Source organism: Salmo salar, chromosome ssa20 (genome assembly GCF_905237065.1).
Source record: "Salmo salar chromosome ssa20, Ssal_v3.1, whole genome shotgun sequence".
Lineage (NCBI taxonomy): Eukaryota > Metazoa > Chordata > Actinopteri > Salmoniformes > Salmonidae > Salmo > Salmo salar.
Window position 1 is genome coordinate 91,019,970 of NC_059461.1, and position 17,047 is coordinate 91,037,016.

The 17,047-nt window shown below is 44.4% G+C and overlaps 1 protein-coding gene across 2 annotated transcripts in view; it reads left to right on the plus strand.

Annotated features, from left to right (window-relative positions):
* The window catches only part of cadm2b (cell adhesion molecule 2b), a 447,462-nt gene that overhangs the window by 396,845 nt on the left and 33,570 nt on the right, over positions 1–17,047 (plus strand). For both annotated transcript variants that reach the window (XM_045704111.1, XM_045704112.1), the window contains 2 exons: positions 13,157–13,318; positions 13,471–13,561. In XM_045704111.1, coding sequence (XP_045560067.1) covers positions 13,157–13,318; positions 13,471–13,561 — 253 coding nt within the window. The remainder of the gene's footprint in view (positions 1–13,156; positions 13,319–13,470; positions 13,562–17,047) is intronic.

Genomic DNA, 17,047 nt, shown 5'->3' on the forward strand with positions numbered 1-17,047 from the left:
CCACCACATTGACTCTGTACCGGTACCACCTGTATATAGCCTCCACATTGACTCTGTACCGGTACCCCCTGTATATAGCCTCCACATTGACTCTGTACCGGTACCACCTGTATATAGCCTCCACATTGACTCTGTACCGGTACCCCCTGTATATAGCCTCCACATTGACTCTGTACCGGTACCCCCTGTATATAGCCTCCACATTGACTCTGTACCGTACCCCCTGTATATAGCCTCCACATTGACTCTGTACCGGTACCCACCTGTATATAGCCTCCACATTGACTCTGTACCGGTACCCCCTGTATATAGCCTCCACATTGACTCTGTACCGTACCCCCCTGTATATAGCCTCCACATTGACTCTGTACCGGTACCCCCTGTACATAGCCTCCACATTGACTCTGTACCGGTACCACCTGTATATAGCCTCCACATTGACTCTGTACCGGTACCCCCTGTATATAGCCACCACATTGACTCTGTACCGGTACCCCCTGTATATAGCCTCCACATTGACTCTGTACCGGTACCCCCCTGTATATAGCCTCCACATTGACTCTGTACCATAACCCCTGTATATAGCCTCCACATTGACTCTGTACCGGTACCCACCTGTATATAGCCTCCACATTGACTCTGTACCGGTACCCCCTGTATATAGCCTCCACATTGACTCTGTACCGTACCCCCTGTATATAGCCTCCACATTGACTCTGTACCGGTACCCCCTGTATATAGCCTCCACATTGACTCTGTACCGGTACCCCCTGTATATAGCCTCCACATTGACTCTGTACCGGTACCCCCTGTATATAGCCTCCACATTGACTCTGTACTGGTACCACCTGTATATAGCCTCCACATTGACTCTGTACCGGTACCCCCTGTATATAGCCTCCACATTGACTCTGTACCGGTACCCCCTGTATATAGCCTCCACATTGACTCTGTACCGGTACCCCCTGTATATAGCCACCACATTGACTCTGTACCGGTACCCCCTGTATATAGCCTCCACATTGACTCTGTACCGGTACCCCCTGTATATAGCCTCCACATTGACTCTGTACCGGTACCCACCTGTATATAGCCTCCACATTGACTCTGTACCGGTACCCCCTGTATATAGCCTCCACATTGACTCTGTACCTTACCCCCTGTATATAGCCTCCACATTGACTCTGTACCGGTACCCCCTGTATATAGCCTCCACATTGACTCTGTACCGGTACCCCCTGTATATAGCCTCCACATTGACTCTGTACCGGTACCCCCTGTATATAACCTCCACATTGACTCTGTACCGTAACACCCTGTATATAGCCTCCACATTGACTCTGTACCGGTACCCCCTGTATATAGCCTCGTTATTGTTATTCTTATTGTGTTACTTTTTAGTATTTTTTACTTTAGTTTATTTGGTAAATATTTTCTTAACTCTTCTTGAGCTGCGTTGTTGGTTAAGGGTTTGTGAGTAAGCATTTCACGGTAAGGTTTACACCTGTTGTATTCGGAGCATGTGACAAATAAAGTTGGATTTGATTTAACATTGTTGCCACCATATTAGATAAAGTAACACCATAGTCACCATCGCTAATAGAACTAATGGGTACAATCATGCAGGAACGTGTGTACAGTCACTAAGCAGTTACACCGGCGGTCCAACGGTGGAAGTAATAGAACCAAAAGCTTTACCTTGACATGGAAGAGTTCCAGTGTTGTGTTGGAAAGTCATAGCCAGCTAGCTAACATAGTATCACTCTGTTATAGCCAGCTAGCTAACATAGCATCCCTCTGTTATAACCAGCTAGCTAACATAGCATCCCTCTGTCATAACCAGCTAGCTAACATAGCATCCCTCTGTTATAACCAGCTAGCTAACATAGCATCCCTCTGTTATAACCAGCTAGCTAACATAGCATCACTCTGTTATAACCAGCTAGCTAACATAGCATCCCTCTGTTATAACCAGCTAGCTAACATAGCATCACTCTGTTATAGCCAGCTAGCTAACATAGCATCACTCTGTTTGAGCAGGGTGTTTCAGTAGGCTAAACTAGCTAGCTGCATATGCTAGCTACAGTTGAAGTCGGACGATTACATAGACTTAGGTTGGAGTCATTAAAACTCGTTTTTTCAATCACTCCACAAATTTCTTGTTAACAAACTATAGTTTTGTCAAGTCGGTTAGGACATCTACTTTGTGTATGACACAAGTCATTTTTCCAACAATTGTTTACAGACAGATTATTTCACTTATTATTCACTGTATCACAATTCCAGTGGCTCAGAAGTTTACATACACTAAGTTGACTGTGCCTTTAAATAGCTTGTAAAATTCCAGAAAATTATGTCATGGCTTTAGAAGCTTCTGATAGGCTAATTGACATCATTTGAGTCAATTGGAGGTTTACCTGTGGATGTATTTCAATGCCTACCTTTAAATTTGGGGTGGTAGGTAGCCTAGTGGTTAGAGGCAGGTAGCCTAGTGGTTAGAGTGTTGGACTAGTAACCGAAAGGTTGCATGATCGAATCCCTGAACCGACAAGGTAAAAATCTGTCGTTCTGCCCCTGCTACTGTTCCTAGGCTGTCATTGAAAATAAGAATTTCTTCTTAACTGACTTGCCTTAAATAAAGGTAAAATAAAAAAAACTCAGTACCTCTTTGCTTGACATCATGGGAAAATCAAAAGAAATCAGCTAAGACCTTAGAAAAAAATTGTAGACCTCCACGAGTCTGGTTCATCCTTGGGAGCAATTTCCAAACACCTGAAGGTACCACGTCCATCTGTACAAACAATAGCACACAAGTATTAACACCATGTTACCACGCAGCCGTTATACCACTCAGGAAGGAGACCCGTTCTGTCTCCTAGAGATGATCATCCTTTGGTGCGAAAAGTGCATTTCAATCCCATAACAACAGCAAAGGACCTTCTGAAGATGCTGCAGGAAACAGGTACAAAAGTATCTATATCCACAGTCAAGAGAGTCCTATATCGACATAACCTGAAAGGCCTCTCAGCAAGGAAGAAGCCACTGCTCCAAAACCGCCATAAAAAAAGCCAGACTACGGTTTGCAACTGCACATGGGGACAAAGATTGTACTTTTTGGAGAAATGTCCTCTGGTCTGAAGAAACAAAAATAGAACTGTTTGGCCATAATGACCATCGTTATGTTTGGAGGAAAAAGAGGGAGGCGTGCAAGCCAAAGAACACCATCCCAACCATAAAGCACGGGGTTGGCAGAATCATGTTGTTGCTGCAGGAGGGACTGGTGCACTTCACAAAATGGATGGCATCATGAGGTAGGAAAATTATGTGGATATATTGAAGCAACATCTCAAGACAGCAGTCAGGAAGTTAAAGCTTGGTCGCAAATGGGTCTTCCAAATGGACATTGACCCCAAGCATACTTCCATAGTTGTGGAAAATGGCTTAAGGACAACAAAGTCAAGGTATTGGATTGGCCATCACAAAGCCCTGACCTCTATCCTATAGAAGATTTGTGGGCAGAACTGAAAAAGCTTGTTGCGACCAAGGAGGCCTACAAACCTGACTCAGTTACACCAGCTCTGTCAGGAGGAATGGGCCAAAATGCACCCAAATTATTGTGGGAAGCTTGTGGAAGGCTAGCCGATACGCTTGACCCAAGTTAAACAATTTAAAGGCAATGCTACCAAGAACTAATTGAGTGTATGTCAACTTCTGACCCACTGGGAATGTGATGAAAGAAATAAAGGCTGAAATAAATCATTCTCTCTACTATTATTCTGACATTTCACATTCTTAAAATAAGGTGATGATCCTAACTGACCTAAGACAGGCAATTTTTTACTAGGATTAAATGTCAAGAATTGTGAAATACTGAGTTTAAATGTATTTGGCTAAGGTGTATGTGAACTTCCGACTTCAACGGTAAGTAAGTGGACCTGAAATTGAAAAAGAATTTCTCTCTCTCTCTCTCTATTTTTCTCTTGCTTCTCCTTCATTTAGAAAGAAATTAATTTGTTCAAAACTGTTCAACTGTTTTCTTTCTCACTCTTTGAGTCAACTCACCACATTTTATACACTGCAGTGGTAGTTAGCTGTAGCTTACGCTTTCAGTACTAGATTCATTCTCTGATCCTTTGGTTGGGTGGACAACATGTCAGTTTATGCTGCAAGGGCTCTGATAGGTTGGAGGACATCCTCCGGAAGTTGTCATAATTACTGTGTAAGTCTATGGAATGGGGGTGAGAACCATGAGCCTCCTAGGTTTTGTATTGAAGTCAATGTACTTAGACGAGGACGGAAGCTGGCTGTCCTCCGGCTACACCATGGTGCTACCCTACAGAGTGCTGTTGAGGCTACTGTAGAACTAATTTACAAAGTAGTGTGTTTTAATCAATTATTTGGTGACGTGATTATATATATTATGTATTTAGTATAGTTTTATTTAAAAAGTATAAAAAATGTATGAAATTCACTGAGGAGTATGGTTCTCCCCTTCCTCCACTGACACAAACGATTTTATCCAGTATTAGATGTGCTGTATTTGAGAAGCACATGCACACACACACACAAGGAGTGCGGTGTGGGTAGCTAACTACATTTCTATGTGAACGTGTCAAAACAGTAGACACATGTCAATAAAATCTGTCTGTCCGTCTGTTTCACTGTCTGTATATGCCTCTCTGTCCGTCTTTCTTTCTCTCTCTCTTTCTTTCTTTCTTTCTTTCTTTCTTTCTTTCTTTCTTTCTTTCTTTCTTTCTTTCTTTCTTTCTTTCTTTCTTTCTTTCTGTCTGTCTGTCTGTCTGTCTGTCTGTCTGTCTGTCTGTCTGTCTGTCTGTCTGTCTGTCTGTCTGTCTGTCTGTCTGTCTGTCTGTCTGTCTGTCTGTCTGTCTGTCTGTCTGTCTGTCTGTCTGTCTGTCTGTCTGTCTGTCTGTCTGTCTGTCTGTCTGTTGCTGGGAGCAGCATGCGTTGTTATTGGCGGATCAACGGTAGATCGCCACCCCTTAGTGTGAGCTGTCAATTGCTACAAAGTGTTGCTACGGTAACAGCAGGTGTAATAAGAAAACAGAAGCGTTTATGTCGCGCTCTATTGCTTTACTTTCCCCCACAATCTATATGAAATGTTCCAATTCCAAATGTCTATTTGTTTACGCAGCCAGTATATCTTTGTGCTATTTACTATTTAGTTGTGATGTATAAACAACAGATGCATTTACAGCATTTAGTCAAATGTTTTGAGGTCTGTTTAGGGAAATACATTCTTTTACACAAATGCAGGTGCATGAACACACGCACACACACACAGACACGTGCGCGCACACACACACACACACACACACACACACACACACACACACACACACTCACCTTACTCAGGTAATAGATCAATTACTGCCCTCACTGCTTTTCTGGTTGTTTTTGGGCCCTTTGCATCCAGCTTAGAGAATTATCTAATCAATCAATCAAATGTATTTATAAAACCCTTCTTACATCAGCTGATATCTCAAAGTGCTGTACAGAAACCCAGCCTAAAACCCCCAAACAGCAAGCAATGCAGGTGTAGAAGCACGGTGGCTAGGGAAAAACACCTCTTCTGGCTGTGCCGGGTGGAGATTATAACAGAACATGGCCAAGATGTTCAAATGTTCATAGATGACCAGCAGGGTCAAATGATAATCACAGTAGTTGTCGAGGGCGCAACAGGTCAGCACCTCAGGAGTAAACTAATGCATCATCCCAAATGGCACCCTATTCCCTATATAGTGCACTACTGGCACCCTATTCCCTATATAGTGCACTACTTTTGACCAGGACCCATAGGGTGCCATTTGATAACTGAGTCAGCTTTGGTTTACACAGTAAAGGGATTCTTTGCTCCTCTGGCCTCAGGTTGAAATACATTACACCTCTTTCTGTTATCTTCAGTCTTCATATTCAACTCTCTCTTTCTCTCAGGAAAGCTCAATCGAGGTCAGATAAAGTATTTTTTTGAACCCAGGTCTGCCTGGCTGTGTGCTCCATGCTCTCTGAGATGCTGGCAGCACTATATACCAGGCACAGCAAGACACCTCAGGACACAGACTGACAGCTGTGTTGATGCTGCAGGCTAGTTGGGGAGTGAGTGGAGAGAGGGTAGCGGGGGATAGAGGGGAGAAGGGGTAGAGGGGGAGAGAGGGGAGAGAGATCTGATGGGAGATATGGGAGAGGGGGAGAGAGGGAAAGAGATCTGACGGAGAGAAAGGGTAGAAGGGGAGAGAGTGGAGAAGGAGAGAGATGGTAGAGAGGGAGAGTCGGGGAGAGGGGCGAGGGAGAGAGATCTGACGGAGAGAAAGGGTTGAGGGGGAGAGAGTGGAGAGAGTGGAGAAGGAGAGAGATGGTAGAGAGGGAGAGAGGGGAGAGATGGGGAGAGGGAGAGAGATGTAACAGGGGGAGAGGCGGAGAGAAGGGAGAGGGAGAGAGATGTGACGGAGAGAGAGGGTGGAGGGGGAGAGAGGGGAGATGGGGAGAGAGAGGGGAGAGGGAGAGAGATGTGATGGGGAGAGAGGGTAGAGAGGGAAGAGGGAGAGAGCGATGTGACAGGGAGAGGGGGAGATGTTGGGAGAGATGTGACAGGGAGAGAGTGTAAAGGGGGAGAGAGGGGGAGAGAGGGGAGAGGCTGGGAGAGATGTGATGGGGAGAGAGGGTAGAGGGGGAGAGAGGGGAGAGGCGGATAGAGGGGAGAGGGAGAGAGTTGTGACGGAGAGAGAGGGTAGAGGGGGAGAGATCTGATGAAGAGAGAGGGTAGAGGGGGAGAGAGGGGAGATGGAGAGAGAGGTTAGAGAGGGAGAGAGGGGAAGAGAGGGGAGAGGGAGAGAGAAGGGAGAGGGAGAGAGATGTGACAGGGAGAGAGGGGAGAGGGAGAGAGATGTGACAGGGAGAGAGGGGAGAGGGAGAGAGATGTGACAGGGAGAGGGAGAGATGTTGGGAGAGATGTGACGGGGATAGAGGGGAGAGAGGGGAGAGGGAGAGAAAGGGGAGAGGGGGAGAGAGGAGAGAGGCTGGGAGAGATGTGACGGGGAGAGATGGGAGAGGGGGAAGAGTTAAGGAGAGAGGGTGAGAGCGAGAGAGATGTGATGGGGGAGAGGGGGAGAGGCTGGGAGAGATGTGACGGGGAGAGAGGGTAGAGGGAGAGAGGGGGGGAGAGAGAGAGGGAAGAGGGGAGAGGGGGAAAGAGCAGAGAGGGAGAGAGAGAGAGAGAGATGTGACAGGGAGAGGGGGAGATGTTGGGAGAGATGTGACAGGAGAGAGGGTAGAGGGGGAGAGAGGTGACGGGAGAGAGGGGAGAGGGGGAGAGGTGGGATAGGCTGGGAGAGATGTGACGGGGAGAGAGGGTAGAGGGGGAGAGAGGGGATAGGCTGGGAGAGATGTGACGGGGAGAGAGGGTAGAGGGGGAGAGAGGAGAGAGGCTGGGAGAGATGTGACAGGGAGAGAGGAAGGGAGAGAGGGAGAGAAGGGAGAGGCAGGGATAGATGTGATGGGGAGAGAGGGGTAGAGGGGGAGAGAGGGGAGAGGGAGAGAGATCTGATGGGAGAGAAGGTAGAGGGGGAGAGGGGGAGAGAGTGAGAGAGAGAGATCTGATGGAGAGAGAGGGTAGAGGGGGAGAGAGGGTAGAGACTGGGAGAGATGTGACGTGGAGAGAGGGTAGAGGGGAACAGAGGGGAGACAGGGAGAGAGGGGAAAGGAGGAAGTGGCAAGGAGAGTGGGGGAGAGGGAGAGAGATCTGACAGGAGAGAGGGGAGAGGGGCAGAGAGGGGAGAGGAGTGGAGAGGCTGGAAAGAGTGATGGAGGCTTTCTCATCTCCTATCAGATCCCTCTATTCTACGAGAGAGAGAGAGAGACCAGAGCCTTTGACTTATGTTGTCTGATGCTTCCTCAGTAGGTTGTCTGATGAGTTAGAAATCAAAGAAGTCTTTCACTGTATTGCAGCTCTTCATGGATATAATGTCATAATGCCATAGCTAAAGTGACTTGCAGTGAGGTTGGTGGCTGGGTAGACACTGGCTAGTATCCAAGCCAGGTTTACTCACAAATTAACTTTGATGAAGCACCAGTTCACCATATACCAGATAGCACCAGTTCCCCATATACCAGATAGCACCAGTTCCCCATATACCAGATAGCACCAGTTCCCCATATACCAGATAGCACCAGTTCGCCATATACCAGATAGCACCAGTTCCCCATATACCAGATAGCACCAGTTCACCATATACCAGATAGCACCAGTTCCCCATATACCAGATAGCACCAGTTCACCATATACCAGATAGCACCAGTTCCCCATATACCAGATAGCACCAGTTCACCATATACCAGATAGCACCAGTTCACCATATACCAGATAGCACCAGTTCACCATATACCAGATAGCACCAGTTCCCCATATACCAGATAGCACCAGTTCACCATATACCAGATAGCACCAGTTCCCCATATACCAGATAGCACCAGTTCACCATATACCAGATAGTACCAGTTCACCATATACCAGATAGCACCAGTTCACCATATACCAGATAGCACCAGTTCACCATATACCAGATAGCACCAGTTCACCATATACCAGATAGTACCAGTTCACCATATACCAGATAGCACCAGTTCACCATATACCAGATAGCACCAGTTCACCATATACCAGATAGCACCAGTTCACCATATACCAGATAGCACCAGTTCACCATATACCAGATAGCACCAGTTCCCCATATACCAGATAGCACCAGTTCACCATATACCAGATAGCACCAGTTCACCATATACCAGATAGCACCAGTTCCCCATATACCAGATAGCACCAGTTCACCATATACCAGATAGCACCAGTTCACCATATACCAGATAGCACCAGTTCACCATATACCAGATAGCACCAGTTCACCATATACCAGATAGCACCAGTTCCCCATATACCAGATAGCACCAGTTCACCATATACCAGATAGTACCAGTTCCCCATATACCAGATAGCACCAGTTCACCATATACCAGATAGCACCAGTTCCCCATATACCAGATAGCACCAGTTCCCCATATACCAGATAGCACCAGTTCACCATATACCAGATAGCACCAGTTCCCCATATACCAGATAGCACCAGTTCACCATATACCAGATAGCACCAGTTCACCATATACCAGATAGCACCAGTTCCCCATATACCAGATAGCACCAGTTCACCATATACCAGATAGCACCAGTTCCCCATATACCAGATAGCACCAGTTCACCATATACCAGATAGCACCAGTTCACCATATACCAGATAGCACCAGTTCACCATATACCAGATAGCACCAGTTCACCATATACCAGATAGCACCAGTTCACCATATACCAGATAGCACCAGTTCCCCATATACCAGATAGCACCAGTTCACCATATACCAGATAGCACCAGTTCCCCATATACCAGATAGCACCAGTTCCCCATATACCAGATAGCACCAGTTCACCATATACCAGATAGCACCAGTTCCCCATATACCAGATAGCACCAGTTCCCCATATACCAGATAGCACCAGTTCACCATATACCAGATAGCACCAGTTCACCATATACCAGATAGCACCAGTTCCCCATATACCAGATAGCACCAGTTCCCCATATACCAGATAGCACCAGTTCCCCATATACCAGATAGCACCAGTTCCCCATATACCAGATAGCACCAGTTCACCATATACCAGATAGCACCAGTTCACCATATACCAGATAGCACCAGTTCACCATATACCAGATAGCACCAGTTCACCATATACCAGATAGCACCAGTTCACCATATACCAGATAGCACCAGTTCACCATATACCAGATAGCACCAGTTCCCCATATACCAGATAGCACCAGTTCCCCATATACCAGATAGCACCAGTTCACCATATACCAGATAGCACCAGTTCACCATATACCAGATAGCACCAGTTCCCCATATACCAGATAGCACCAGTTCCCCATATACCAGATAGCACCAGTTCACCATATACCAGATAGCACCAGTTCACCATATACCAGATAGCACCAGTTCACCATATACCAGATAGCACCAGTTCACCATATACCAGATAGTACCAGTTCACCATATACCAGATAGCACCAGTTCACCATATACCAGATAGCACCAGTTCACCATATACCAGATAGCACCAGTTCACCATATACCAGATAGCACCAGTTCACCATATACCAGATAGTACCAGTTCACCATATACCAGATAGCACCAGTTCCCCATATACCAGATAGCACCAGTTCCCCATATACCAGATAGCACCAGTTCACCATATACCAGATAGCACCAGTTCACCATATACCAGATAGCACCAACAGCCAGAGTGACTTAGGCTTATTACCAAAATTGAGAAACAATTTTCACCACATTTTAGCACTGATGTAGCCGTGATGCACAGGTGTTAGTCTCCAAAGATAGAATATTTCACATCATCCAACAAAATCACACAGCTCAACTCTAACGACCGTGGCCGTCTGTGGCTATCCGTGGCTATCCGTGGCTTTCTGTGGCCATCCGTGGCAATCCGTGGTTATCCGTGGCTTTCTGTGGCCATCCGTGGCAATCCGTGGTTATTCGTGGCAATCTGTGGTTATCCGTGGCTTTCTGTGGCTATCCGTGGCTATTCGTGGCTATCCGTGGCCATCCGTGGCCATCCACAACCGATAGGTGGCCTTAAAGACCAATATATCAAAAAATGTAAGTAGCACACTCAGTCACACTCAGTCACACTCAGTCACACCCAGTCACACTCAGTCACACTCAGTCACACTCAGTCACACCCAGTCACACTCAGTCACACTCAGTCACACTCAGTCACACCCAGTCAGACTCAGTCACACCCAGTCACACTCAGTCACACTCAGTCACACCCAGTCACACCCAGTCACACTCAGTCACACTCAGTTGTATTATACAAACAAGCTAACCTAGCACATTATCTTGTTAAACTATTGAATGAATAGCTAGCGGACTACATGTTATGCCAAATAACAGACACATAATGTGATTTGAATGCGATTTCAACAAAGGGGAAAGTAGGCAATGCATGACATGGCGTCTCTCTTCAGGATTTAAGCAGTTTTAGTACATTCTGAGCATTAAAAACTACTAGATTCATTGAAAAGAAATATTAGATAACAACAAAAATATTTGAAAATGTATATATCATTTTATTTTTAATTTAGCTTTTCAATAACAGGCTATTTTTGATGGATTATTGCCTACCCTGAGTGCACATCACTGTACAGCTACAACCTTCAGCCTCTTGAAGCAAAGGCTGTATTAAAGCGTTTAAGGCCCATATTGGAATACATTCAATAGTAGTGGAGATTTGTTTGCTGTAAGAATGTCAAGTGTTCTTGAACCATGCAGAAACAAACTGAACACGTGATAGTATTAGATCACAACAATGTCATGGTATGAAAATAGACTCACCGAAATAGCGGATTTTTCTCCCCCCCCCCCAACATATTTAATCTGTGAGGATCAATGTCGCTTATATTGTCTAGTTGAACTGGACGAACCGTAGAGGCGGCAAACTGAAGACATCTGGAGAGGTGATACTACCGCTCATGCATGCACACACAGGCACAAGGCTTTGACAAGATACAGACAGACAGACAGACAGACAGACAGACAGACAGACAGACAGACAGACAGACAGACAGACAGACAGACAGACAGACAGACAGACAGACAGACAGACAGACAGACAGACAGACAGACAGACAGACAGACAGACAGACAGACAGAGGGCAACGCTCCAACCCACTAGCTCACACGTAAACACTCTTCCTGCCTCCTTTCTGACTCCTGGCTCAATACAGGTTTCAAGTTAAGAGCCACTTATCTAAACAGAGAAGACATCAGAGACCCGAGGAAAATAGAAGATACAAAACAAATCAATCTTGTTTCTGGGGGAAGAAGAGAAAAAGTTTTGGGGATGGAATGGGTCTCGGAGACAAGTGGGAGAATGAGAAAGGGAAGATTATCTTAAAACAAATGGAGGAGAGGGGAGGATTTCACAGTAAAGGGATGAGAGGGAGAGGGGGAGGATTCCACATTTATATTCCGAACCTGTTCCTGGAGAGATACCCTCCTGTAGGTTTTTAACTCCTACGCTGTTCCTGAATAGAATAATAGAATGTAATAGAGTTCCTGAATAGAATAATAGAATGTAATAGAGTTCCTGAATAGAGTAATAGAATGTAATAGAGTTCCTGAATAGAATAATAGAATGTAATAGAGTTCCTGAATAGAATAATAGAATGTAATAGAGTTCCTGAATAGAATAATATAATGTAATAGAGTTCCTGAATAGAATAATATAATGTAATAGAGTTCCTGAATAGAATAATATAATGTAATAGAGTTACTGAATAGAATAATAGAATGTAATAGAGTTCCTGAATAGAATAATAGAATGTAATAGAGTTCCTGTATAGAGTAATAGAATGTAATAGAGTTCCTGAATAGAGTAATAGAATGTAATAGAGTTCCTGAATAGAATAATAGAATGTAATAGAGTTCCTGAATAGAATAATATAATATAATATAGTTCCTGAATAGAATAATATAATGTAATAGAGTTCCTGAATAGAGTAATAGAATGTAATAGAGTTCCTGAATAGAATAATATAATGTAATAGAGTTCCTGAATAGAGTAATAGAATGTAATAGAGTTCCTGAATAGAATAATATAATGTAATAGAGTTCCTGAATAGAGTAATAGAATGTAATAAAGTTCCTGAATAGAATAATAGAATGTAATAGAGTTCCTGAATAGAATAATAGAATGGAATAGAGTTCCTGAATAGAGTAATAGAATGTAATAGAGTTCCTGAATAGAATAATAGAATGTAATAGAGTTCCTGAATAGAGTAATAGAATGTAATAGAGTTCCTGAATAGAATAATAGAATGGAATAGAGTTCCTGAACAGAATAATAGAATGTAATAGAGTTCCTGAATAGAGTAATAGAGTTCCTGAATAGAATAATAGAATGTAATAGAGTTCCTGAATAGAATAATAGAATGGAATAGAGTTCCTGAACAGAATAATAGAATGTAATAGAATGTAATAGAATGTCTATGTGTTTCTATCTAACAGGCACTAAAGAGGTCAACGCCACAGGAAAGTCGTTCACAGTGAAGAGCACTCTGCAGCTGCAGGTGGATCAGAGTGATGACGGGGTGGCCTATACCTGCAGTGTGGAGCACGTGTCTCTTTCTTCCAACCCTTACCAGGTCACAGAGGTCCTGGAGGTCCACTGTGAGTTCTGGAACCTGAGAAACATATCCAAAAAATAACTATCCTACCATTTATATTACATTGGATATGAACTCAACCACAGATCTAGGATCAGGATGTTTCAGTCACTAGTATGGATGATGTTTCATAATGTCTCTTGTCTCTCGTCCCAGACGCCCCCCATGTGGAGATCTCCCACTCCGTGATCATCCCTCAGGAAGGACAGTACTTTAAACTGGAGTGTGTCTCCAAAGGGAACCCACTGTAAGTACATGGTCTATCACTTAATAATGGATTTAGACAGTATATCCTATTGATAGACCTCTTAACATGTAATCTGATGTTACTAGCTACACTATATATACAAAAGTATGTGGACTCCCCTTCAAATTAGGTGATTCGGCTATTTCAGCCACACACGTTGCTGACAGGTGTATACAATCGACCACACAGCCATGCAATCTCCATAGACAAACATTAGCGGTATAATGGCCTTACTGAAGAGCTCATTGACTTTCAACATGGCACCATCAAAGTGCTGTTATTGTGAAGTGGAAACGTCTAGGAGCAACAACGGCTCAGCCGCGAAGTGGTAGACCACACAAACTCACAGAACGGGACCGCCGAGCGCTGAAAACCGTAACGTGTAAAAATCGTCTGTCCTCGGTTGCAACGCTCACTACCGGGTTCCAAACTGCCTTTGGAGGCAACTTCAGCACAATAACTGTTCGTCAGGAGCTTAATGAAATGGGTTTTCATGGCAGAGCAGCGGCACACAAGCCTAAGATCACCATGTGCAATGCCAAGCAATGGCTGGAGTGGTGTAAAGCTCTGGAGCAGTGGAAACACGGAAAAATCTGGGTTTGGCGGATGCCAAGAGCACGCTACCTGCCCCAATGCATAGTGCCAAGTATAAAATTTGGTGGAGGAGGAATAATGGTCTGGGGCTGTTTTTCATGGTTAAGGCCCCTTAGTTCCAGTGAAGACAAAGAATGACATTCTAGACGATTCTGTGCTTCCAACTTTTGGGGAAGGCCCTTTCCTGTTTCAGCATGACAATGCCCCCCGTGCACAAAGCGAGGTCCATACAGAAATGGTTTGTCAAGATCGGTGTTTGAAGAACTTGACTGGTCTGCACAGAGCCCTGACCTTAAACCCATCGAACACCTTTAGGATGAATTGTAACGCCGACTGCGAGCCAGACCAAATCGCCCAACATCCATGCCTGACCTCACTAATGCTCTTGTGGCTGAATGGAAGCAAGTCCCCGCAGCAATGTTCCAACATCTAGTGAAAAGCCTTCCCAGAAGAGTGTTGGCTGTTGTAGCAACAAAGGGGGGGGCTACTCCACATGTTGGTCATTTACAGAGCATTCGGAAAGAATTCAGACCCCTTCACTTTTTCCACATTTTGTTACGTTACAGCTTTATTCTAAAATGTACTAAATCTGTTGTTTTTTCTCATCAATCTACACATAATACCCAATAATGACAAAGAAAAATATATGCAAAAATTAAAAACTGAATTATCACATTTACATAAGTATTCAGACACTTTACTCAGTACTTTGTTGAAGCACCTTTGGCAGCGATTACAGCCTTGAGTCTTCTTTGGTATGACGCTACAAGCTTGGCACACCTGTATTTGGGGAGTTTCTCACATTCTTCTCTGCAGATCCTCTCAAGCTCTGTCAGGTTGGATGGGGAGAATCCCTGCACAGCTATTTTCAGGTCTCTCCAGAGATGTTTGATCGGGTTCAAGTCCGGGCTCTGCCTGGACATTCAGAGACTTGTCCCGAAGCCACTCCTGCATTGTCTTGGCTGTGTGCTTAGGGTCGTTGTCCTGTTGGAAGGTGAACCTTTGCCCCAGTCTGAGGTCCTGAGCGCTCTGGAGCAGGTTTTCAACAAGGATCTCTCTGTACTTTGCTCCATTCATCTTTCCCTCGATCCTTACTAGTCTCCCAGTCACTGCTGCTGAAAAACATCCCCACAGCATGATGCTTCCACCACCATGCTTCACCATAGGGAAGGTATTGGCCAGGTGATGAGAGGTGCCTGGTTTCATCCAGACGTGACGCTTGGCATTCAGGCCAAAGAGTTCAATCTTGGTTGCATCAGGCCAGAGAATCTTGTTTCTCATGGTCTGTCCTTTAGGTGCTGTCATGTGCCTTTTACTGAGGAGTGGCTTCCGTCTGGCCTTTACCATAAAGGCCTGATTGGTGGAGTGCAGCAGAGATAGTTGTCCTTCTGGAATGTTCTCCCATCTCCACAGACGAGCTCTGTCAGAGTGACCATCGGATTCTTGGTCACCTCCCTGACCAAGGCCCTTCTCCCCTGATGCTCAGTTTGGCCAGGTCTGCCAGCTCTAGGAAGAGTCTTGTTGGTTCTAAACTTCTTCCATTTAAGAATGATGGAGGCCACTGTGTTCATCGGGACCTTTTTTATTTTACCTTTATTTAACTAGGCAAGAACACAACCTAGGAATAGTGGGTTACTTGCTTTGTTCAGGGGCAGAACGACATATTTTTACCTTGTCAGCTCAGGGATTCAATCCAGCAACCTTTTGGTTACTAGTCCAACGCTCTAACCACTAGGCTACGCTGCCGCCCCTCTGACATGCACTGTCAACTGTGGGACCTTATATAGACAGGTGTGTGCCTTTTCAAATCATGTCCAATCATATTGAATTTACCACAGGTGGACTCCAATCAAGTTGTAGAAACATCTCAAGGATGATCAATGGGAACAGGATGCACCTGAGCTCAATTCCGATTCTCATAGCAAAAGGGTCTAAATACTTGTGTAAATAAGCCATTTCTGTTTTTTAATTTTTAATACATTTGCTAAAATAAAAAATAAAAATCTGTTTTCCCTTTGTCATTACGTGGCATTATGAATAGATTGATGAAGGAAAAAAATTATTGAATCAATTTTCAGAATAAGGCTGTAACGTAACAAAATGTGGAAAAAGAGAAAGGGGTCCTAATATTTTCCCGAATACGTTAACACTTTTAACTTCGTAAATAACTGGCCCTATAAGCCTGTGCTTTATACTAGATTACGCATCTAAATCCAACTCCACTGTAAGTTGTAAACAAAACTGTACCCCAATTATTGATGTTAAGAAACTACACATATACCTCCAACAGAATTAGAGAGAAATCCTTTATCATCACTATGTAAATTAATCTAGTCACTCTCTGGACGGGTTTGATGTGTCGTAATTATAGAGAGACACACACACACACACACACACACACACACACACACACACACACACACACACACACACACACACACACACACACACACACACACACACACACACACACACACACACACACACACACACGCGTGCACCTTGCAGGCAGCATGATTCATAATGTTTCTCAAACACAGTGACATTTCTAAAACTCTGTACACTTGAATGTATTGAATTACATTTCTTGTTCCTATTTTTCACAAAAATAATTTTAAAAAATTGTGTCTGTGAGGTCACAGAGGTTTTTTCCCCAAAATGGAACCCTATTCCCTATAATGTGCACTACATTTGATCAGAGAGTCCTGGTTAAAAGTAGTGCACTAAGGAATAGGGTGCCATTTGCAACGCATTCTCTGTGACAGAAATCATTGCAGCCCAATAGAAGGAAGAGACCTTTAGCTTCATACAGAAATAATGAGTTGGACTTGTTTTTACAGCGGCAGTAGACATAGGAGTACAAATTGGCTGTTACATTGGCATTCCCAAGTA